Source organism: Festucalex cinctus, chromosome 9 (assembly GCF_051991245.1).
Source record: "Festucalex cinctus isolate MCC-2025b chromosome 9, RoL_Fcin_1.0, whole genome shotgun sequence".
In the NCBI taxonomy this organism is placed as follows: Eukaryota; Metazoa; Chordata; class Actinopteri; order Syngnathiformes; family Syngnathidae; genus Festucalex; species Festucalex cinctus.
Window position 1 is genome coordinate 5,158,303 of NC_135419.1, and position 26,317 is coordinate 5,184,619.

Here is a 26,317-nt window from a genome sequence, read left to right on the forward strand (position 1 = left end):
TTTCAAGGCTCCTGCTGGTAGCTGCTGTCTTTGCTTTCGGCACTTTTGGGGGTCTTTGTGGTTGGTGGGGGGACAGAGGGTTCCTTAAAGGAGATGCACAGTTCTCTGCTGCATACCAAGAGATAGACTATGTGACATACAAGCCTTATCAGTGACCTTGGGAGACAGCAATAGTGGTTTGGCCTTTACTGTAGCGTTGTGGTCTCCAATTGCGGAGGAAATATTTACCACCCCCCAAAAAAAAGTAGTGCAGATGTGCATTTGAAGCCTTTTGACAGGCTGGAGTGATGTCGATGAGCTCCTCGCTGACATTTTTACTAAAGCCACTCATATTGCACTCGCTGAGAAGAGAGAAGGCAGCTTTTTTTTCTCATGTTTTTTCCTTTCTAGTGTCGTGCACTGGTGGACGTTATTGAACTGGAGATGAGGAGTCTGAATCCTGATTCCAGCTAATCCTTTGATTTGGCTGCTGCGCTTGAAAAAAAAGAGAGAAGATCTCTGCTTTGTGTGCCGAGGTAATTGGACTGACATCACGTAATTGGGTGTCAAGAGAGAAAAGAGCAAGTGGTCGCACTCCAAATTTTCACTTTTTTTTTTTTTTTTTTTTTTTTTTTGTGGTGAGGGGAGCAGACGTTTACTTCTGAATTGTCATTGCGTTCCCGTTGGATGAAGGAGTAATTGGTTATGAGGGCAAAACACCATCCATCCATCCATCCATCCATCCATCCATCCATCCATCCATCCATCCATCCATCCATCCATCCATCCATTCATCCATCCATCCATCCATCCATCCATCCATCCATCCATCCATCCATCCATCCATTTTCTTGACCGCTTATTCCTCACCATGGTCGCGGGGGTGAGTCAGTTTTGAGAATCATAGTAATAATTGCCAAGTGACAATACGCCTTTGTTTCTCGTGTTGCATTTGTTGGCTGTTGCCATCAACCAGTTATGGAGTCAGCAGGTGATCGATTTGTTTCCCCCCCCAAAAGATCCACGGAAGTTGAGTGGGATTGATGGGAAAGCCTTGGTCCTGTTAATACGGGCCCCTGCTGACCCGCCGATATTTCAACTGCAGCTATAGCGACGATGCCGGGCCTTTTATAAGCATGAGCTGCGCAGAAGGGGGGTTAGCCGGTCCACGAGGGCCAAGCCCTAAACATACGAGAGGATCTGCACTCGTCCAACCTGTGAACTGCTCAATTTATATCTCGCTGGCCAGTGGAACACGTTCAATCAATCATCACACGCGCTGCACAAGCCTACTATAGAAATGTTTTACTGCATCCTGCACAGGAAAATCATACTTTGGGTGCCATGATTCGGAAGACAGTTTCTCTTAGCAACATGAAATTTGGTAGACTTGTGCATCAAGAGTAGACCTACAAAAAAAAAAAGAGGCTCAAGCAGCCATGCTTGAAATTAAAACAGGAAGTCTGCCATTTTTTGTTCAGGTGGCTAAACTTCTTAAAAAAAAAAAAAAAAAAAACACCTCCCGAAAACAGTTTCACTATCAAAAGTAGACACAACAATCCAAAACTATTTTGTTTTCAAGTGAGAGTTTAGGATCATTTCCAGGGGTCCTTCAAAGACAGTTAATGCCTGAAAAAAAACCAAAAGAAACAAACAAAAAAACAACAACAACTAATTGACGTGAAATTAGGCGCACACAAAAAAAGTCTCAAGGTACATGTCACGATATGTGGAGCGAGTGGATGAATGGACCCAATGGCGGAAAAGCAAGGCTGGGACAGGAATGAGAGTAAATTTATTGACTATAAACAAGTAGAAGACAGGACGGGACGTGAGCAGACTGATCGCCATGACTGGACTGAACGTGAGAGAGATTGGCTTAGACGTGAGACCGACTTGGCTTGGGCGTGAGACCGACTTGGCTTGGACGTGAGACCGACTTGGCTTGGACGTGAGACCGACTTGGCTTGGTCGTGAGAGAGACTTGGCTGGGACGTGAGACCAACTTGGCTTAGACGTGAGACGGACTTAGCTTGGACGTGAGACTGACTTGGCTTGAACGTGAGAGGGACTTGGCTTGGACGTCCACACAGGTGGACGAGGTTAACCATGACGAGACAAGGGAAGAACTCAAGACACTACAAACACATAAAACCAAACAAAACCTAACCACACGGAACCAAAACATGATAGTACACTGTCCAAATAAACCAGGCACTTCGGTTTGGAATTCCAAGGCTCTTAGTTTGTCAAACTCCTAACTAGTTTGCCAAATAAGCCCCGATCAGAAGCAGATAATTTAGCTCGACGGCTGATACTAAATTGCATGGTTGCTGCTGGTATGACACTGCCTATACAGTTCATAAAAGGTTTTATTACAATGGCAGTTAACTGGTTCCACAATACTACGTGACATTAATAGTCTGACTCCACCAACAGGCTTGTGAAAACTGTTGATGGTTAAATTTACAAATAAAAAATCACATACGGCGTTCATTCCCAATAATTGCGTCAAGATGCAAGCGCGCTCGCCAACAGGTGATTCTCACAAACGTGGAATGCGCACATAATCAAAGTTGCGCACGTGCCATGTTGATGACGACTGAACACATGACTAACGTGCTGATATTTCCCGCCAGGCATGCAAAATGAAGTCATGCGCGCCACCAGGGACCCGCAGTGATGATCCATCACATTAGGCATTATCACTCACGTTATGAAAAAGGGCTTCGGGTTCCACTCCTGCTTGCTTTTCGCTCCCCCCCAACTATAAACGACCCCATTCTTGTTTCATGATACAAGAAGGTTGGAGAACTTTGGGAGGGGTGCGGGTGAACAAAAAAAATCTTTAGTGAGTCAAATTACGTCAATCAACAAGCGGGAGGCTTTCCAAGTGTTTCCTGTTAGCCGAGCGGCGTTCGTGACAGCGGTGCGATTAATTGAAACATTAGAGAGCGGCGGGAATGCGGCCTTGGCTGAGGCGACCAGTCCAATGCGACACGCAAGGCTGCACAGACGTCCGGCGGCAACAGCAGCGTCCAGATGTCACTTTGTAGTCAAACTGCTCGCGGGAAAGGCAGGCGCCACAAAAACGCAAAGATAGCTTCATAACTGTTTTTTTTTTGTTTTTTTTTTGTTTTTTCCTTTCCACAGAAAACGTCCCACTGTTGACACAACTAACACAAAATGGCAAAACAGGCTGGAGTGTGGGGGTTTAGGGAAAAAATCACCACCACACATTAACAGAAGCCCAGAGGTGTCGATTGAGAAGGAATCCATGGCTATCCATCCTGTATTTATAAAGTGCATTTTCGTGAGTGAAAACGGAAGACCCTGCCTTTAAGCTTTAAATCAACACAAGAAAGTTGTTTTTGTGAATTACATTTCCATACTTTTTTTTTTTTTTTTAAACAATGTGTCCCCGAGCTAAACTGCATACATTTTCCAAAAGGCTTAACGTAGCTTCACACCGACTGAGCACAAATCTCTACGCCGTCGGTGGAAATCATCAAAAAAAAAAAAAAAAAGTGGCGAGGAAAGGCAGCAAGTAAATATGTATAATATGTACATATTTAATCCTGTTTATCCTGTCGTAAGGCCGGCCCATGTCCTATAATAGTCTGCAATGAGAAGCTCGAGTAAACACAATCAATACGAGATACTAAAACGACTGCACACCTTCTATCCCCCACCCAAAACAATCATAATTGTTGGAATACTTATGTAGCAGTTAGCAGCACAGTGTTGACTTAAAGACGTAAAAAAAAAAAAGAAAAAGAAAGAAAAAAAAGAAAGAAAGAACAAAAAAAAGATGCCCCTACGTCTCCTTTTGTGCTCTCTTGGATTACAATCTCTTCATCCATTATTAATGAAGTTAAACTACTAGTGGCATGCTGAATGCGCTGCACGGGAGATTTGTGGCTAATCCAGCGCAAAACAGCCCCAGTCACATAATGAAGGAGGGGGAGGGGGGCCACAAATGTCAACAGTTTCACACTGGGACTGGATTAGACACCCCCCAGATCACGCGCACACACACACACACCACTGAATGCAGCGCACACACACTTTATCACCTTTCCTGTGATGTATGCCAGCAAATGGATTAGTGAATCTGAAGTGCAGATTGGAGTGAAAGGCCAAAAGGTTTTTCAGGTCCGCGTGTGACATTATTCAACACTGCTTTTTCATTAAAAAATATATATAAAGGTCCTGTCCATGCTTGATCAAATTAATTATTCCGATGGGAACAAGTGGATGCTGAATACGCACAAGCCTTTGTGCTGTAGTGGTGTGTTCAGGTGCAGCCCAGCTTTGATTTCTACTGTGGTGCGTTCAAGTGCCATCCCAGATGAAGTCAAGTAATGACTTTTACTTTGACATGTTAAGGCAAAGTTTATAAGGGTGTTCAACTGTGGTACATTCAGGTACAACACAGTGTACGAATTTGGTCATGTTGCATTCAAGTGCAGTCCACATGGATTCTGACTGTGATGCATTCAGATACAGTTGAGAGTAGATTTCCAGTTGTGTTGCATTCGAGTCCAGATCAAAGACTTTTACTAAGGTGAAATCAGCTTCGATATATACCGTGCTACATTCAGCTCAATCGGGCCCCGTGGTGCATTCAAGTGCTGTAACTTTAATTGAGGTGAAATCCAGCATGGAGATCTGGTCATGGTGCATTCGGGTGGAGATAATCTTGGAGGACTTCTACCTTAAATTTAGGCGCAGTTCAGTCTTGCTGTGGTGCATTCAGGTACTTGACAAAGTGTGGACTTTGGGTTTTTGGTGCATGCAAGTGCAATCCAGGTGTGACATTCAAGTGCAGAAAAACTCGGATTTCTACTGTGATGCATTCAAGAGCAGCCCAGCTATGACCGTTTTCCAGCGGGGGGTGGGGGGGGGGGGGGGGTCGGTCTGTGCGGCGATGCGTTCAGGTGCAGTGCAGCCATGTGAGGTGTCTCCATGAAAAGAAGGGATGAGCGTGAAAGAGTGGAACTAATCATAATGCGCGACACGAGCCTCGCATCCTAATTTGGGATTAGGCGTGTTGCATCCTTGCATCCCATCCACCATCTTGGCTCTCTCACCGGACCCCCGGCAGGTGATGTGCACAACATCGGCTCGTCTCCTTTATACGTTTATTATTATTCATGTCTTTCTTTTGACATGTCTTGTTTTAGTTTAAAATGCTTCTTAGATTGGGAGCTTTTTTTTTTTTCATTTGACGCAAAATGGCTGCTGTAGGAATGGTCAAAGGGTCATTTCCGACTTTTTTTTCCACGTGTTTAGCTCAAAATTGTCCTCAAAATGCATTAACACTGTCTGCTCATTAACTCGAGTTCAGTATCTTGTTGAAGGACACTTCAACATGGTCACAAGGGCTGTTCATGTTATGTTTTGAATATCATTTGATTTGGAAAAAAAAACAAAACAAAACAATGCAGTCAGATGGCAAATTTTAACTAATTGTTCAACTTTCACTGTTTGTTTACCGTTCTCCTGCTGATTTTGGGCGACATTTGACACAAAATGGCTGCATCCAATCAGGATGTCCGAGCCAAAACAAACATTAGCGACTAACAGCATCAACATGTCTTCCACTTTGAAGCAGCTAATCTCAAGACATGTTTGGATTAGCGCTCTCGCCTGAGAACATCTGGATGAGATGTGCCGGAAAACGGACAATTGAGCACACAGTGAGGATGTAGAACCTCCACCAAGGCGGAACTGTTTAAAATGAGGTTGGGGGGTGAAAATAGTGAAAATTGACAAAGAGTATATTGTTGAATGAAGAGTTTGAATGAATGAAGTTGAATGAAGAGTTTGGCAGGCGACGTTAACACAAATGGAAGCTAGTTATTGTGTTTTTACATCGTAACATTTTTAAGTATAATAATACATTATAAATCACTATTAATTTCATATCCATTGTTTAAGAATGTTAACATTTCTTGCCTAATTCAGCATCTTTTATTGCTACATTTTTAAGTATAATAATACATTATAAATCACTATTAATTTCATATCCATTGTTTAAGAATGCTAACATTTCTTGCCTAATTCAGCATCTTTTATTGCTACAAATTTCATGCACCTGATTGCCCTTCCACATATGTTTTCTAGTCTGCCAAAGCAGACCAATTAAGCACTAAGCCCATTCCCGCCTGGTGACCTTTCGGGCCCACCTCAAGTCCACTGACAGGAGCGTTAGCGTGTTAGCTGTCCTGTTTTACATGTTATCGACAGGGGCCGCGAGGCATCATAGTCATTTTATCACACCAATTTCATTCTTGGCCGCGTCGCCCTCAGGCTGGTTTGTGGCTTGCCATTGATTTTATTTTTTTTTTCTTCCCATAATTGATCAGCGGCCTGCCCGGGCAATTTACCGGCTCCGCTTGCACCTGTGATTAAGGCCAAGGACCCGTGTGTTTATGCATGCACCGGCTAGTGAGGCTTAATGAATGCCGTACTGACTCGCAGTTAGGTGTTTAATTTAATGTCTTGTCGCGCCGTGACAGCGGCTGTTCACGTAAACACTCGGGACAGAGTGCAATTTCATGGCATCTATTTACTAGTGCTGTCAAAGTTAAAGCGTTAACTGATGAATTAATCACAAAAAATTAGCGCATTAATCGTTGTATTACCACAGATTAATCACACTATTAATTTTGACCACAGATTATCCTTTTTAGTCGACAGAGGATGGTTACGTTAAAGGTAGCGGTTCGAATTTGCGCAATAAACAAAACTACATGCATTAAAGTAAAGCATTTAATAGATGTTTACATATGCCGTAGGTCATTTTTTCCCTTTTTAAATTGTGCAAATAATTGATTAGAAAAAACGGGATGAGCGTGTGCAGTGGATATAAATTTTTTAAGATGTCCTCATAACATTAAATGTCGAAAAAATTAACACATAACAGGTGCGCTTCAAATTTAGTGGGCAAAATATGTTGGGAAATAAAGCCTTTTTAAGTCAGTGATTAATCATGATTAATCAAAATTCTAAAATGTGATTAATCTGATTAAAAAAAATAATCGTTTGACAGCTCGACTATATACAATAACCACTGCCTTCAGAAAGAGAAATAAACAGAACTACTAGAAAACTATTTGTTTAAAAAATTTAAACTCAAGCTCAATCACACAAAACAGGTGTAATTTCAAGGCCTCCTGCGCTAATATGGCAGCCACCAAAGCCACAATGACGTCATCTGAGCGTTTTCCCAGGAGATAATTACAGAAGGCCAGCAGCACTCCTTTGGCCTAATAGCATCCTGTGGCCCGCCAGCTAGCGCTAGGCTACTGCAGCTCCCCTGCTCGCGCCCCCACTCCTTGGGTGCGGCGACATGCAGGCGGGAGTGAGCGGGATGAGCCGTAAAGCCGCTCAACGAGCTGGAGGGCTATCAAAAAGAATACCCTTTTAATTTGCTTAATTTACAGGAGCCTTCGCCCCGGCTAATAACCTTCCCTGAGTGATACTTGACAAATTGATTGGAAAGTGTGCCGGATGCGACCAATTGGAAAGCGTGCAGGATGCTGGTAGTTCCTGTTTTTGACACCAACATCAGGATAGATAAACTTTTGTGTACACTATGACTTAAAATGGACAGATGAGTCAAGATATTCAGAGATTAGGTTAAATAAAGTGGATAAAATGTGGCTGTAAAATAATTAAAAATTAAAAATAAATAATGTCATTTTATTTACAATGAATCAATTAAATAATTACTTAAAATGCTATATTTTGATGTTTATTAATTGAAACATTTTTGATCATTTACTAATATATATTTAATTATTCATTTAGTTTTTTGTTTTTATGAAAAAGGTGTTTTGATCACGTAATGATCATTTGTGAATGTTACTATATTTTAATTGATGAATCAATTATTTAATTTAAAATCCTGGTCTCAACAATTTTTTTGTATTTTGCTATTAACAATAAATCAATTATCCAAATGCTCCAAAATAAAGCTAAAACTAAAACTATTTCCCTCACACATGAGCATCACATCAGCTGATTTGTGAGGGTGTGTGTGTTTTTTTTTTTTTTCCCAGAATGCTACAAGATGTCCTCACAGTCACACACAGAACCACTTGGGTTTGTCGCATGTGGTTTGAGGCCAAAACAAATTTGAAAAACACCCCTGAAAAATGATTTCTGCACGCGGGCGACGACGATAGCGTGTCGTGCATGGCCGGTTAGACGTATTTGTTTCTGATTCGAGCGGAGCGTAATGGATTCCTGGTGCCGTGGTGTCAAACAATCGACTGCCTTTAAAGCTCTACGGAGGGGACACGGGGATTAATTTCACAACAAGTGGTGCGATTTGGCTGGAAGTATGTACACTATGGTGACACGTGGACTTTGCAGCTACAGGAGGTAATAGAGGAAGAAAATATGGAGTGTTTAGTGCCAACTCACGCTGGGCCATGGCTCATGACAACTGGGCTTCACCCACTCACCAGTTGTTTACTACAACTGCCACCTTGCACAGTGGAAATAAACATAACAACCAGCAATACTAAATATCATTGGTTTGGAAAAAAAAATGTTTTGGCCATATAAGGCAGACTCCGTATTATAATTCATGTAATTTAGTCTCTCATCAGTTATCCAAAGCCATTGCCACCTTGCACAATAGAAATCATTCAGAGTGAAGAGAAAAAGTTCACTGCACATGCGCACAATGTCGGTGTCATGGTTAATTAGATAGCTTCTTTTTTGTTATAGTTTTTTTTATGATAAACACCTTGCACAATAGAAATGAACCAACGGACTCAACATAACTGAGTCAACCAAGGAAGGATCTGCTTAGCCACTCACTAAAACATGCTATTATATAATCAATTGCGACCACACCTTTTGACAGTTATCCGTGATAAACACAATTTTGCACATTAGAAATAAACCAAATGTCTACAAATAATTCAGTTAAAATAGGGCCTGTTCAGTATTGGAATGTCAATGTTTCCACTCCTCTTGCCAGTAAGTCATGATAACCACTGCCTTGTACAGTAGAAATAAAGCAGTTGAGGAAAAAAAATCACTCAAAAATGTACTGTACAGTCACACACAATAACATATCTTCATATAATAAATGTGACCATTCCTGTTGCCATTCATGATAACCACCACCTTGCACAATAGAAATAAAGAGAACAACTACTGAAATACTTCAGTCAAAAAAAAGGCTCACATAATGAACGTGAACACGCCTTTCAACAGTGATTTATGATAAACAGCACCTTGCACAATAGAAATAAATCGGATTTCTAGAAATTACTCAATCAAAAAAAGGGCCTGTTCAGTCACACACAAAAATATATTATTATAAAATGAATGTGGCCACTTGTCTTGATTGTAATTGATAACCATTATCTTGCACAATAGAAATAAACAGAGCAACTACGAGTAATTTTGTCAAATACTCTCAGTCATGGATGAAAATATATACATATTATCAATGCAACCACTCCTCTCTACAGTTATCCATGATAAACACCACCTTGCACATTAGAAATAAACCAAATGTCTTCAAATAAGTCTGTCAAATTGGGCCTGTTCAGTCACGCATGTAAAACGTACGATCATATAATCAATGCATCCACTCCTTTTGCCAGTTATCCATGATAACCACCGCCTTGCACAATAGAAATAAACCCTTGAAGTCTCCCCTTGCATCTTCCTGCTGCTCGGTCCCGTAGCGCCACCGACAGCCAAGAAACATGAAAGCCGTGTTTTTAAAAAGTCGACACCCCCAACCGGCCCGGCCTCTCGTTAAGAGTCAGGAGAGGTCGCCGGCGGGGAGCGGGTCACCCCGGCTCCTTTCTCACATCAGCGGCGCTTTCAAGTGTCCTTCGCCGTCGCCGCGGATGACAACAGACGATCGATAAGGCGCTCGAAATGAAAAGCGGGAGCGAGGCGCCGCTTTTTTTTTTTTTTTTTTTTTCTCGCCTTTTCTCCCGCTGCAGCCCCTGAGGCGGAAGATTTGGCAGCCGCCGCCGGGCCTCCTCTCAACTCGAGGCGCTTTTCACCTTTGTGTGCGTGAGAACCAACACATCCTTGACAGATAGCCTTCGCCGACGACTTCTTCTAGAAACACAACATATGAGAGCATCACCACCATTCTTGTGTGTGTCATTGACTTCCTAAATTGCTGTCAAGGTTCCCTTGAGCAAGGCACCCACCCCACAACTGAAAACATTATAAAAACACATCAATAGAAGAAAAAAAAACAACTCGGGAAAAATACCATCAAACTAGGACATAAGTGTTTGTAGCCTACTTTTAGAGGTGCTTGTTCACTCCAAAATTGAGTCCAGGCAGGCATTTTGACACTTATGTCCTTTTTAAATAAGCAAAAAAAAAACTGTACAACCATACAGTACTTAGTAGAAACATAATATTTTAACAGCATCCCACCCCCTTGCCTCAAAAATGTTTGTTTTTTTTCACCCAATTCTTGTGACACCTGTCTTAAATTAGTATGTCAAGTCAAACATTTTCTTTACAATAATAATTTTTATTCAGCCCCGACTAGTCTAAACACGACATTCTGATTAATGTTGCAATTGTGGACTATGAATTAAGCACCCATTTGTATCCATCTCAGACGGCGGACATTTTGCCACTTGCTGTCAACTGAAAATATAGCATCACAGCTGTTCAGGTAACGACCAATCACAACTCAGCTTGTAAACGCCAATGTGAGAAAGCAGGTGAGCCGCGATTGCTCATTACCTGAGCCTTATGCTGCATTCGAGGATGGTCGGAAGTCGGAAATATCCGAGTTGAAACTTCCCAGTTCCGATCTCAAAGCGTTCGAGGTGAAAGTAAACAAAACCAAAATGGCGGATAGTGATAAATTGTTTTTTATTTAGTCCTCACAACTCAATTTGACCTCCAGAAAACGTACCTTTTTGCAATTGTGCTTCATTTATTGTTTTCATCTTATTTCATGAGCATTCCATACAGTTAAGTAGTAGTCATTCAGTGACGTCACATTGTAGTCCGCCGGTGAAGTCGGGCTCCTTTTTTTCTTCCGACTTCGCAAGTGGAATTTCCGAGTTCAAGGGGGCGTTCTCGGAAACACTTCCTGGTTTGAACTCGGAAGAGTCCGACTTCCGATCATCCTCGAATGCAGCATTAAAAATTTGTGATGTCATGTTCAGTCAACAGCAAGTGGCAAAATGGCCGCCCCCTGTCATGGATTAAAAACAGGTGGATTTGTCTGCTTATTTCATCATACACAAATGAGATGTGTTTAGACTAATGGGGGTGCGTAGAAGGTATAGTAAAGAAAACGTTTGACTTGACTCAAAATGCTACAAGCTGATCATGTGCACCTGATTTACCACGTTCAAGTGAAATTCAAAGGAATGTTTTTTGCTATGTAAAGGACACATGAGAGGGAGGAGTCTGAGAGATATTCACATTATTTACAACTGTCAAGTTCAACTTAAAAATAAATAAATAAAAATAAAATAAAACAATTGGTTCCTCTTATTCTGTGGCTTTATATTTAAATGACATTTGTCACATTTGATAGTTTTGTCACACTTCCAATTAAATTGTGCTGAAAGGTAGGAAACAGCTAAATTGACCTTGCCTGACTGCAGTTTAGTAACTTTAAATCCTAGAATGGCTCCTGTGTGTGGTCATCTAGCTAGTTAGCGGCTAACGCTAGTAGCTATTCTCTTCCTTGGTGTTGAGGCTTCCTCTACTTTGCGGAAGAACTTTAGTAAGGTCAATTGAAAACTAACCACATTTTTTAAGGCCTCTTCATTTCTCCTGAGTCTTACTTGATTGATTTATTCATTCATTTGTGTTATATATTTCCAAATTGTATCGTTTTGTTGATTTATGTTGCGACCAAGTTCGTCACTCCAATTCGCCTGGCAAAGTTGACGCATGCGCATTTATCACAACAAAAATGACGTGACCTTTACTGGGCAATTAAATAATATGTTTGCTTTCCAAATAGCATACAAAAACAGTGCGTGTGCGTGTGTGGGAGTGTGTGTGTGTGTCGGTCGTGTGAGTGCACGCGTAATTCCCACGTGCACTTGGGCGTTAATTACCACTTTAATAGGGAGTATGACTAAAAATGTAAAAAGGGGATTAGATTGGTGGGGGACGGCGGGTGCACATCCGGTCTGCCGCACGCCTGACTTAACATATGAAATATGGGAGAATCGTACGACTAGTTCCACGTGTAAATATGAGTGAGGGAAAATGGCCCTCTAATGTGTTTAATTTAATCGCAGTGGGGCTGATTTAGTTGTTATTCGGGCTCTCAATTGTGCCGCATGCGATAGGAAGCGTGCGTGCGCACGAGCACACCCCTTTTCCAGGCGCGCGCACGCACGCACGCACGCAGGCAGAGAGAAGAGGGGGTGGAGGGGGGGGTGGAGGGGAGAAGCCGGAGCGTCTTTCAGAGCGGAAAAAAAAAAGTTGAGGCGTGCAGAAGAGGAGAAGAAGAGCGGCGGAAAGACTGCGTGGACTTGCTGCTGCTGCTGCTGCATGACGATTTTATTTTTGATGAAGTTGACACTTTTATTTTCTTCATTTTGGGGATAAAAAAAATAAAAAATCGCCGGCGACGAGCAGGACGTTTAAGTTGTGCGCCTGTATGTGTGTTTTGCACGGTGGAATTTATCTCATCACGCACTTAACGAAAGACGTCCACGCGTGGTAAGAGAATGTAATTCTGTTATTAATTGTTTTCTTTTTTAAGTCAGTAAAATGAAAGTGATGATATGATTTCTGGGTCGACTGCACGCGTAAATGCGCGCGCATGTTGTCATGACTCTGCCTTTAATAATAACAATAATGGCAATAAGGTTGTTAGGACGGATTTTTGTTTTTCAAAAAGGAGTTGAAGAAAGTAAATATGTTTGTTGGCTTAAATGACATAATTGTTGGTGCAAAGTTTGCTTTTAATGATAATAATGATGACCTATTTTTGGATCGGGTCTATGATTCCACTTTTTTTTTTTAAATTAAGGAGTTAAATAAAATCGAATACACGTTTTATATGTGTCAATATGTTGCATGGCGAAATAAAATTAGCATAAATGACGAAATGAAAAATCAAAGTTTGTCTTAAATTATATTAATACGATGTGTTGTTAAAATGATGGTTCATTTCTTAAAGTAGGTTAATTGCGAATAAATATGAGAATTGAATGTTTGTATTAATTGATGATCATAAAGAATAAGACACAAGAAAGATAATGATAATTATGTGGGGAAAAACACTTTTTAAATAAGGAAAAATGTGTTAAGAAATACCAATTAAATTCATATTCTGCTCCATAAGAACTCAGCTTCAACGCGAGGCTATAAATCACTTTTTTTTTTTTTTTATGCAGAAAAATAACACAATTTGCCACTCTTAATATAATAATTACATGAATCAAATCATCAAATGCACACTTGAATAATATAGATATGCAAGATGCGTTCACGTCCCGCGTGTGAAAAGGCCGGTCTACACCGGGCCTGGTGCCATGATGCCCCCCTCCCTCCCCCTACGTCAAATTAGAAACGACAGATGGATGTATAAATTGATATTTCATATCGTTATTAACAATATGATCATTAGTATGCGACCAAAGTTAAAAATCTATTTACTAATTAGGAATAGGACATTATTAACATGATTTTTTTTTTTTTTTTTTTTTAGTTGTCACTTTACCAAATAGTCGAATAAAATTGTTGAAATATGAAGTTGATATAACCTTCCTCCAATCAGACATTGAAGACGTGCAGGGAAAAAAAAAAAAAAAAAGTTGTGTTCCATATTTATTTGTATCTCAGAGAAGACTAACAGCAGGATGAGGAGAAAATGGCGGCCGCTGACATGCAAATTTGCATTATCATAAGCAAACATTCTAATAAAAGCCCATCTGTGTTGGCGTCCCTATAATGAATTTTGTAATATGCTCGCACACCCACAGACTGACATCTCAATCAAGAGTCTTAATCCGGGAGATTTTAGCAGGGGGCCGCGTCACGCGCACGCGCGACATACTGTACACACAGGACGAGTAAATAACACCTTTTTTGCCTGTGATTGAAATACGTGAAAACATTCAGGGGGAAAAACGTGACTTGCAAACCAATTTATTGATTTTTTGTGCTATAATTTTTTTAAATTAATTACAATACATTGACTTTAAATGACCTATCGCGCACAAAATTCACAATATGTGCATGAAAATAAGTTGAAATAAAGTTTTAAAAATCAGTCATTTTTCACGTCGCGTCTGTGTAACCCTTTTACCTCCATTAATTATGATTTTCTTTTTGTTTTGCATGCAAAGAAGAGGTTTCCGTCGTCATCATGGAGTCCCACTGCCGGAAGTTGGCCACCACCTGCGCACAAATAGGTAAAATATGAAAGGACGAGCAGCAACATTTTGCATGGATCACACGAAATCATTTCAAATTGACAGTTTGTGAGAAAATTACTATTTAAAAATGCTTTATTGGATGCATTCTTTGCATTCTATCAGTCATAGTTTGTATACATATGTAGTCTTATAATTAAAAAAATCTTTTTTTTTTCAACAAAAAAATATGGATTATTTGAAATATTGTGCAGTATACGTGCTGGAATTCTGGAATTTGTGCGCCTGATTGCACTCACGGGTGAAGGAACCGTCATAGTCGCGCTGCATACCTCCTGGCTGTTCCTTGTCTTATAGCGACACCTGGTGGCCGGTTATGAATCTGTAGCGCCAAAGCGAGTGCTTTTAAAGGTCTTATAAAGTGCAATAAAGGTGGCCTGTTTTATACCCACTCTTGTTGGAGAGGTTTGAATCGCAAAAGACACACAACACAATACTTCAAATTATTATATATTATATATATTATTAGAATTATTATCTACTAATAATGTCAAACTGACACGACTGTTCGAAAGTACACATACAAATTGTAACTCATTCCTTTAAATTAAATGAATATGCAACTTTTCAGCATTTGACCCGAGGCGTGTGTCACGCTTATTGTTCATGACGATTGATTGGGACTAATAGAACGTGACAAGCAGTGTGTGCGCATCCAAAACAGCGCGATTAATGTATGCGGCTCTCGTTGCGCTCTCCACTCTGGGGGAAAAAAAAAGCACACGGATAATGAAAGACATTCGTGAGCAGGAATACGCTAATGGAGGAATGTGATGTGTCCGTATAATCCCGCCTAAAAAGGCTTGTCGTCGTCGTCGAAGCCGCTGCACCCGCCCACTCCCTGCAATATAGGCTATTGACTGAATTGTTAATTAATGGCCCAAGTATGACGGGATGAGGAGGCGTCCGCGGATGAAGACATAATCCACTTCGACGTGAAAATAGACAGAAAAAGACTAATAGTATTTGGGCGATTAATAAAAGCGTCGCTTTAACATGCAATTTAATTGGATTAATCGCCAGAACAAGGCTGCGCATGCGCGTGAATGGAAGGATAATTGTCTATGGAATATTAATTTGCATGGGCCAAAATATGAAATGCATGATAGTACACTTTTAATAAACAGGACCCTAAATTCATATTTTGGGCTAGGGTGTGTGTCAAAAATATTTTGGCATTAGCCAGATTGCAGTTATGGTTTCCTTCATGACTGTGGAATCTCTTTATATTAAAAAAATGTCAGAAAAAAAAATTGCTGTCGGGGTCGTTTTGACATCAAAAGGTCAAGGAATGTATTGTATCCATTTATTTTAAAAAGAGATTCAGTTACAAAAAAAAATGATATCTCAGCATTTGCCATTTTGGTACTGGAAATGGTGATTTTTATTTATTTATTTATTTATTTATTTATTTATTTATTTATTTATTTATTAGCGGACCAAATCTGGCCCGTGCAGGTCTTGAGTTTGATACCCGTACCATAGATTACACGAGTTTGCTCAACAATGCAGAACTTCATTGGCAAAAAAGTACATTTTCGATTAACTTATGAAAACAACAAATTATTCCAAACCCACATGAGTAAAAACAAATGCATAACGTCCCTCCCGCTGAGACAAGTCAGTCGGCGGTACTGATGCTCGGTTCGGCCTCATTTCCTGCCTGATTCACAGCCCAAATCCTGCTGATTGCATCGCCAGCAATGGCCCAAATTAGCCTTTTTTTTTTTTTTTTTCCGCGTATGAGCGGTGGGCCACATGCGTCCCGGCCGAGTCGACCTCCGAACACGAGGCGGGTTCTGTTTACGCCGAACTCGCTTTGGACCTCTCCGGATCCATTTGCAGGCGATAGTTGAGATTGTCGTGCGGCGATGGTGCACTTTTAGAGGGAGGGAATGTTGATTTAGCTCTTTTTTAAAGCGAGTCCGGTTCCTGAGATAGATTTTTTTTTTTTTTTTTTTTTTTTTTTTTTTTTTTTTTGTTGTATAGGCTACTTTATTTTGGTTTGTTTGTTTTGCTCTTTGGTTGCTGCTGGGGGCTACCCATTTCTGAGCCATTTCTCTTCTGCGCCTCGCGCACGCGCCTGTCAAGGTAGCGAGAGGGCAGGGCTATAGGTGGTGACGTCAGGAGAGAGAGAGAGAGAGAGAGAGAGAGAGAGAGTTGGAGGGGGGGCCGCCTTCCAGCACGCGCCGTGCTTGTGCGTGCGCGCCCCCGGCTCCAATATCATCTACCTGTCCTTGTCACTCCACTAGTCAGCCGCCGCCCGCCACCGCCGACGTTAGGATGGCAGCGCCCCACGGTGGCCCGCTCTAAAAAGCAACCCGGAGCCCTATAGCACATTTAAAAAATATAAATACGAGACAGAGAGAGATCCTCTACCAAGATTGGGATTTATAAAACACTTTTCCCCCCCCTTTTTTTTTCTTTTTTTTTTTTTTTCTTGTTTGGTTTTCGAGGAGTGACCGATGAACTCTATGAGGGATCCTTTAAATCTAGACCACCACCCGCACCACACTTTTACCGGGACTAAACTCGCCTCCGCCATGGCGACCGGTTTGCAGCCGCTGGTGCGAGCCGTGGACTCCGGCAAGCACCGCATGGACGCGCACGCGGTGTCGGACACTTCCAGCCCGGAAACTGTGGGTAAGACCAGCAGATGCAGGCACGCAGGCGGATCATGGGAGACAGGAGTTTGACATATATGCAAATGAAGGATTCATTGTTGGCTGTCGTGCAAACGACACACTAAAAACAATACTTATCCGCGTATTGTTTTTGATGTATTTGTACAGAGAAAGAGAAAAGCCAGAGCAAGAACGACGACTCGTCCGACGATCCGTCGAAGAAGAAGCGACAGCGGCGACAGAGGACTCACTTCACCAGCCAGCAGCTGCAGGAGCTGGAGGCCACCTTCCAGCGCAACCGCTACCCGGACATGAGCACCCGCGAGGAGATCGCAGTGTGGACCAACCTCACCGAGGCCAGGGTTCGGGTGAGTCCTATTCCGGGACCGACATTTTACCATTACGTCGAAATAAAAGAAAAAAAAAGACTGTTACAATGCAGGGGGAAAAAAAGCTGTTGTAGAGAATTTTATTGAGTACAATTCACTTACGTTTTTAAGAGTAAAAAAAAAAAAAATAACAAAATAAATAAATAAATAAAATAAAATAAAAAGTATACAAAAAAATGGACGTTTAACTTTGATAGCTGCATTTCAAACAATTGCTCGTGCTAAAAGCCCTATATTTCAAATCAAATCAAATGGGTTTTTTTTCTTTTGAATTTGACATATTTAAGCATATTTGTACGTACAATAAAACTTTCAGCACACATGATGAAACAACGCGTCCTTAGAAGTATGCAAAATGAGACATTTTCTTGCATTGTAATTGCACGAGTAAAAAAAACAACAACAACAACAACAACAAAAGACATTTCAGTGCACCATAAAAAAATGAACATAGGCTATACATATAAAAAATATATACATGACACATTTTACTTGTGCATGCATAAAAGTGTTAGCTGCATTTTATTTAAAAAAATGCTGTTGTGATTTTTCAAATTAATTTAGGTCAAAATGAAAGGTTTTTGAAAAATTATTCTACACGTGAAAAAGAAATGTTTCAGATAACATATAAGAGTAAAAAATGTTAACAGAAATATTACGAGTAAAATGTGAAAACAGCACAATTTACTTTTCTACACGCACGTGATATGTGCATGCATAATGTGATTATTAAGCAACAGCATGTGCAACAATATGTGCATTTTTTTTCAGAGCACATTATCGACCTATACCTTAAATTAAGAGCAAAATATTACAATGCTACAAAATGATTCGTGACGGCACATAAAATTGCCCCGAGATCAGCACATTGATAGAATTGACAGCAAAACAGTTTGTCTATTTCTTTACGTGCTAATCTCAGCAAAAATGTTCGTTTTGGTAATTGAAGGGCATTCAGTGTTAGTGTAATAATAATATGTCCTCCGCTCAGATGATCTGCAAAACAAATATGCACGCACACTTGTTTCAACACACCGCCGCTTCGAGACTCATTCAGTCACGGCTTAATTTGATATTTAATATAATTACACTCCCTGCACGAGAAGATAAATAGTTTTTTTTGCTTTTTTTTTTGTGCTCGGTAATTCATCCCAACATGCTGTCTGTCTATGAGGTCCAATTAGAGGCGAGCGTGGCTTGCGTGTGACAGCAGTGACAGATACCACGCGTGTGGTGTGAAAGAGGTGCAAAGCCGCTCCTTTTGGGACACTGTCGCGAGATTTCAAAAGGGGGCGCGGGAGCGGGTGTGGGGGGACACTCAGCCTGGAATACACACAAGTCAGAGGAGCGTGCATGTGTGTGTGGATTGTGTTCTGATAAGGACCGAGACGGGAGACGGCAAATAACAAAACAAGCTCCATCGTCATGTGCATGCGGAATTGTCGAGAAAATGCCTTTGTGGAATATGACGTCATCAGATAGGCGATCATGCTTAAATGGATCAAGATGTCACATAAAAAACACAACATATTCAAGCAGTAAATTCTCGTGATTAAATTAAAAATAAGCATTTTGGGACATGCACAAAAATAATGTTTCAATCATGCAAATGTAAAGGACAATTAACTCATTCACTGCCATTGACGGAAAAGACGTCAAATGATGCATTTTTTTTTTTGCTGGTCTGGCAATGAATGTGTTAAAGGTAAACAATTAATGTAAATTGGTGATGTCAATTTGAAGTTGGGATAGCCACACTTTTGAACATATTCAACCACATGTCATTTATGGATGTTTTGGGGACATTATTTAGATAAAAATGCCTTTGAAATTATACTTGACGTTTTTGTCATAATTGTTAAATCACACAAAAAGATCGTTTTGAAGACATGCAGCATAAAATTGTATAATTTTCCCCTTAAGACAGGACATAACTACAACATTCCCGCAAAATCAGTTAATCGTGCCACACAAAGTTTTTGTTTGTAGACATTATTACAAATGCTTATATTAAACGTCCTTCAATTTAAACATTTGACAGGTTGCACTTGCATAAGCGTAATCATGCCAAAATCTCTCAATTGTATTTTAAATAGGGGCATAAGGCATAAACTAAGTTCTAAAAATAGCATGCCTATTATTTGAGTATTTTTTGCTTGATTGATATAATGTAAATAAACAAAATACTGAAATACTATGCTCTAACTCTAAACAATCTTCAGCATCAAGTATACCTTACAATAATAATAATAATAATAATAATAATAATAATAATAATAATAATAATAATAACTGTAAAATTGTAAAGTTGTGTGTGTTAGTTTTACGTGTTGAAACCTACCAAATATATAGGTTACATTCAATAAACAAAAAAAAAAAATACAATTAGTATAAGTAAATAATTTTGCACCTGCAATTTAGTTTTACGTATAATAAAGTCTACCAGATTAGGATTATTGGTACCTCAATCCACGTTTGTAAAAATACTGTTTAAAAATGTGGTTTATGGAAATTTATTTTTATTTATTTTTTAACAATTAACACCAAAAATAATCAATATAGGTTACTATGGTCGTGCACTTTACGCAAGAAATCGAAATCAAAATATGCTATACTGAAAACGTTGCCCTGGGAGAATTTCTAACCTGTTCAAATGTCCATTTGTGGGCGATTGTGATGGGTGGTATAGTAAATAAATAAACAAAAAAAATAAAAAATAAAAAATAAATAAATAAATAAAAATAACGCCGGGTGTCCTCGTCCTCAGGTCTGGTTCAAGAACCGCCGCGCCAAGTGGAGGAAGCGGGAGCGCAACCAGCAGGCCGAGCTGTGCAAAAACGGCTTCGGCCCGCAGTTCAACGGACTCATGCAGCCCTACGACGACATGTACCCGGGCTACACGTACAACAACTGGGCCGCCAAGGGCCTGACGTCGGCCTCGCTGTCCACCAAGAGCTTCCCCTTCTTCAACTCCATGAACGTCAACCCGCTGTCGTCGCAGGCCATGTTCTCGCCGCCCAACTCCATCTCGTCCATGACGTCCGGCATGGTGCCGTCGGCCGTGGCGGGCTCCAGCCTCAACGGCCTCAACAACCTCAACAACCTCAGCGGGCCGTCGCTCAACTCGGCCGTGGCGGCGCCCGCCTGCCCGTACGCGCCGCCCACGCCGCCCTACGTCTACCGGGACACTTGCAACTCCAGCCTGGCCAGCCTGAGACTGAAAGCCAAGCAGCATTCGAGCTTCGGCTACGCCGGCGTGCAGAGCCCCGCCACGAACCTGAGCGCTTGCCAGTATGCGGTGGACAGGCCGGTGTGAGACGCGCGCAGCCCCCCCATCTAAAACGACCCCACCCCACCCCGACACCTATACGCCCACCCTCGAGAGAGGAAAAAAAAAAAAAGCACCACTTTGAGCATCGATTTTCCCAAAGGGGATGTACAGTAATGCAACAATGGCATTTATGGTGGTCATTTTTCATCCACAGGAACAAGAGACTACTATACTATTGATTATTATTGTATTTTTTCTTTTTCTTTTTTTTTTCCTCCAAAAAGGGCACTAAAAAACTGAACCACTGTTTTTGTTATTTTAAGTTTTATTCCCCGATTTGCTGTCTGGAAAGCTGTGTATATATCCAAACATCTCCAAAGCTGGGGTTGAATTTATTAACGCATGCGTGGTAGGGAATAAATAATAAATCATGTTTTGCTTGCAAAAAAAAAAAAAAAGGGAATGTAAATACTAAAACGCACCGCAGTGGTGTGTTTCTAACATAATATAAATGATTATTATCATTCATGTCTGTGTGAATATCGATTTTAGACTAGAAATCATAGAAGAGGAAGAAGACAAAAAAAGCATTAAAATGTTCCTGTAAAATATTTGGTACGGATACCCCCCACCCCACCCACAACAACAAAAATGTGTTTTATTTAATGGAAGTAAATATATTGTTCAAAGTCATCTTTGCTTGTTATTGAATCATCTTTTGCTCATCCGAAACTGCACTCCACTTAATCTGTTGAGAGGGGGCAACAATTGGGCTGCGCCAGTACACATCTTGCGATCGGCAGATTAAGATGCTGAATACATGTCTGCCTGCTTCCCAATCAACAAACAGGATGCCGAGACCGCACGACAGTGTGGCGGGGGAAGGGGGTTGGTTTGTGATTCAAGTGGGTAATCATGCAAAGGTATGTGAGGGGTCAAAGTGAACGTTTACATGCATGTATATGTTAAATAATAATTTCAAAAAAAAACAAAACACGACTCACAAGAGTGTCCAAAACTGTTTCGGCGAAGAGTATAAGCAGGTTGAAGCCGGGGAGGAGGCGCCTTATCTGGAATACATGCAGCTGGAAGCTCCGGTGCACGAGGGAACGAAAATACGGAAGATACTGACCTCTCTTTTTTTCTTCCCTGACTATCAACCATTATAGGACTTGATTTTTCCTCTAATATTTTTGTATAATAAAAAAACAAAAACAAAAAACAAACAAAAAAAACGAGAGCACAAATTATACGGAATCAAGAAATCAGTTCTATTTATTCTGTATTCTTGGCAAAAAAAATATTATTTTCAATTGTTTTATTAAATATTAAACACATATTTTTAAAGGCACATTTGCATGCATGCATTGTTGCACAAATGAAAAAACAAAAGAAAATTCACAATGGTGTCAAAACTTGGGAGGTTTCGGAGCAGGGAGCAGCCTATTCGTCTTGACAATTAAGCCGGAGAAAAGAGGCCTCCGCTCGGCTACAAGCGGCCACATGCCTCGGTGAGAAGAGCAACGGCCGGAGGTTGAGTTATTGACCTAATTTCCCCCCCCCCCCCCCCCCCCGTCTCTTATTTTTAAGTTTTAATAGCCTCTTGTTCTACTATAGGCTTTAAATAAAATAAACACAAATATTTTGTAGCAGTAGAAAAAAGTTGATATGACATATGCAGTGTCAACAATGAAGAAGTTTGCGAGAACTGACCGCATGATCAAGCCGAGGAGGACACACCTTTGCTCGGCTACATGAGGCAACCGCACGTCCCTGCAGAAGATTATTTATTCATTCATTCATTCATTCATTCATTCATTCATTCATTCATTCATTCATTCATTCATTCATTCATTCATTTATTTATTTATTTATTCATGTTGCTTTACGACTATATATTTTTTCAATTTACACACCAAATATTGTATTTGATTTCCAATAAAATAAAAACAAATAATATCCCAACACCCCTAAAAATGAGAAAACGTTGCGCATATTTTGCATTCTAACAACATCAAATTACAGTAAATACTCATGCAAAGGTATAATTTATATAAGAACGGCAAAAGTGGACATATGTATACAAAATGCAAAATAAATAAATAAATAAATAAAATAATTCACCGCAACGTGTCCAAACTCGGATATTTCGACGGGGAGTGCCTGCATGGTTGAGCAAGTCGAGGTGGAGACGGATCCATTCGCTTGGAGTCTGCCGCTCGCCGGGTGAGGAAGCTCGGGCGGAAAATGAACCGCGCTGACCTCATTTGGGAGTTCGTTCAGTGTGTTTACTCTTTTGTAAAACCACAATGCATATTGTGGTATTTAATTACAATACGCGAAAACACACACATGCGGTAAAAGGGAGGGAGAAAGTTGCTTTAAGAGCTGGTGTCATGTTGGAAGAAGCCTCGGGGGTCACCTCTCAAGAGGGGGATTACTACATGGTGGGGGTGGTGCTTGGGAGGTAAATCACAGTTAGGCCAGATGCTGTTTAATTAAAAGACACGTCTAAAAATAATAAGGAGCAGTCCAACAATGCGCCGAAAGCTGCTTTAAAGTTGTGTATTGCGGTTGATGGGGGGAATTAATCAACCCAGGGAAGGATAAGCCTCGTCTGCCGCCGCAATACACATCTGCACAATCAACATGTGCATAGAAGACGAGGAGGAGGAGGAGGGGGGAGGAGGAGGAGGAGGAGGAGGAGGAGGAGGAGGAGGAGGAGGAAGGTGCATGAAGTAGGACATGTTCATTTATAGACTTTTAATTCCCCGCTTTAAATTTGTTTAAGGTAGTCACATCATTGCTTGTTACACCTGCTTGGATTCTAATCACGTTGAAAGGTAGAATTTATAATTCCGACCAAAAAAAAAAAAAAAACTAATTTATTTGAGAGATTTATGATATCGCGGTGCTCTATTGGAGGCTATAGTTTTTAAAAAGTTTATTTCTGTACATGTTAATGTGAGATTTGTTCCGCTATGGCTGATTTAAAAACACAAGATAGAAGATGTGCACATGAAATTTCAATAATTGTCACATGCTTGGATAAGAGCACATAGAGACTTATTTTTTTTTTTTTTTAAATATAACCAAAGTCTGATGATATAGAGTATATAATTTACAGAAGAAAATAGATTGAACTATATTGAAAATTCAATGGAAAAATCAAATTTCTGGTAAGAACAGACTAAAACTATAGCAACAATCTTTTTTTGTTTTTGTATTGTTCATTCGGCAGTCTTACCGATTCAACATATCATCATGTGTGTGAGTTTGTGTTAATTAATTCACCCGAAACCCATTAAAAATCTCATACCTTTCACTTTAACCGGATACTTCAGAGTCCCGCCAGACTCGTGAAGTTGTCAGGAGACCAGAGGAAGGATCAAAGGAAAGAAATATGAAGCAAAGTCAAATCCAGCACCAACCAGCCACCTGCCACCCACAGGGTTACCAAACCAGAATCTTTCACACCATAGCAAAAATCTAATTAATAAGCTGGATTTTTAAAGGGGGAAAAAAATGTAAAATTAAAATAAAAAAAATACAGTACAATTCTTGATAGAAATTATTTTAAAAATTCAATAGAAAAGTTACAGAATCAGCTGGGTGGACAATATAGGCAAAACAAGTATACAAGTTGAATGCACAAGTGAATACATAAATAAAAAAAATCAATTAAAATATAACATTTGATTAGCCTAAAATACATACACTTAACATTTCATGATAAATTGCAGTTGATGGGGTAAAAGACTTAATGTACTTTTTCTGTACATCAATGAAAAAGTAAAAATTTCTGGAGTTAAAATAGACAAAATCAGACAAAAAAAATCAGTGGATAAGTATATTATTTCTGGGGGAGAGTTAGACAAGAATGTATTTAAAATTTAAAGAAAAAGTACAATTTTTGGGGTGAAAATAGACAATAATACTCGGGAAAAAATAGATGAAAAATAAAAAAAAAAGGAGACAATATTGACTAAATGATCATTAAAAATGTATATTTTGGGGTGGATTTCATGAAAAAGTAAAATTTGGGGAGAAGACACTAAAATGTACTAAAAATTAAATGGACAAAAGAAAAAAAAAATCTAGGAGGTGGGAATACAGTATAGGGTTAAAGATACTGAAAATGTCCAATAACTTTTTTTTTTTTTCTTTCTTACACTGAAAATTCAATGACATAGTATAATTTCTGGGGTGTCTCATGCAGTTTGGACTTAACAATTAAAACCTCAAAATGTTGTTTGTCAATACCACAACACAAACATCTCCAGCGCTTCTTTTGTTATGAGGTCAGACAACACAATAGTGAACTGCTGTGGGTCAGGGGGAGGTGTATTGGAAGTGGTGGTGGTGGGGAGTTCTTTGGCTAAGGACCAATGGTGGACCAGTGGCTTGGGCTAAAGGTTGCACAGTGTGACATGGCACATTCTCACCCTGACCAAAAAAACAAACAAAAAAACAAAACAAAACAAAACAAAAAAACAAAAACAAAAAAAAAAAAAAAACACTCAAGCCAACGTCATACACAAGGCAGCACATGTGCGGCATACAAACCAACAAATTAGTAGCGGAAAAAAAAAATAGACTGAAAATTCAATGAAAATATAACTTTTCTTGGTGGGGGGAATAGACTAAAATTCATTCATTCCTTTATTAAGTCGGGACAGTGCATGTTATTGAACATCACATGCGACACATGCATGTCAACACATCACACCAAATTATGTAAAATATAGTCTAAAAGTCAAGCAAGAATCAAGAACCTGAAAGCAAAGCTCAAGTACTTCAACACCCCTCCCATATTTTGCAATATTTGTGTCTTTTTTTGTGTGTGTCATTTCACTATAGTATCAAGAAAAATAATGGGAATGACATCCGCAGAACTAAATACAAAAAGAAACAAAACATTCAATGCAGAAATCTAGACTCAAAGGTTAATATAGGGCTGCAACTATTAAATATCTTTTGAAACGAATATTCTACAGATTATCCCATCGATTAATTGTGCAATCTGGGAAGAAAAAAAAAAGTGTGACTTTGAGTGGAAATGTGAGTCATGCCCTGGTAAGTGATGGTGGGCTACATTACTTAAGCTAACATTGTTACGTTACCTTGTATTGACAACTGGAGAAGCACACTGGTGGTATACATTGCATTTCATCTTCACTGTGTGTGAAATGATCACAAACTTGACATTCTCTTCCTTTTACAAACTCTTTCCTGCTGGAAACTGATATTGGCACAATCGACCTTCTTTGTAAACAAATTATATTGTATATGTGACACATTTTGGATGTCACAAAAAAGTCAAAGAATAATCAAAATAAAGCCTTTAATGCTAGCTGTATACACTTCCTGTGTTGTGAAGAAAACACGTGAATTGAGTAAATGATTGTCACTGCAAATCAATTTGACACCGATTCTCTGACCCTTGAAAACGATATGTCCAGGTGGGACGCATGCCTCACACGGAGCTACTTACTGTATATTTTTAGCCATGTCGGAGCAGCCATACTTGTGAAGGATTTAAAACTTAAAAGCATCTTCTAAGCAAAAAGTTTGTCTGAAAACAAACAAACAAAAACCAAACACATTTGTCAATGAGTCATCGCA

General features: G+C 39.9%; 1 protein-coding gene across 3 annotated transcripts; it reads left to right on the forward strand.

Moving 5' to 3' along the window:
* Positions 1 to 12,480: 12,480 nt before the first annotated feature.
* pitx2 (paired-like homeodomain 2) lies at positions 12,481 to 21,385 on the forward strand. Of its 3 annotated transcripts, none has more exons than XM_077531903.1 (4): positions 12,481 to 12,687; positions 14,322 to 14,387; positions 17,201 to 17,400; positions 20,189 to 21,385. In XM_077531903.1, the coding sequence occupies exons 2-4, from the start codon at positions 14,342 to 14,344 to the stop codon at positions 20,735 to 20,737; spliced, it is 795 nt and encodes a 264-aa protein (XP_077388029.1). In that variant the 5' UTR covers positions 12,481 to 12,687; positions 14,322 to 14,341; the 3' UTR covers positions 20,738 to 21,385. The 3 variants fall into 3 exon arrangements, with proteins under 3 accessions (XP_077388029.1, XP_077388030.1, XP_077388028.1); XM_077531904.1 differs by having other exon boundaries at positions 14,325 to 14,387; XM_077531902.1 differs by lacking the exons at positions 12,481 to 12,687; positions 14,322 to 14,387 and adding an exon at positions 16,543 to 17,051.
* Positions 21,386 to 26,317: the final 4,932 nt, after the last annotated feature.

Coding starts and splice junctions, on each gene's coding strand:
- pitx2 (XM_077531902.1), top strand. CDS start 16,874: ATGAACTCTATGAGGGATCCTTTAAATCTAGACCACCACCCGCACCAC. Junction 17,052..17,200: donor TTCCAGCCCGGAAACTGTGG/GTAAGACCAGCA, acceptor GTATTTGTACAG/AGAAAGAGAAAAGCCAGAGC. Junction 17,401..20,188: donor TCACCGAGGCCAGGGTTCGG/GTGAGTCCTATT, acceptor CCTCGTCCTCAG/GTCTGGTTCAAGAACCGCCG.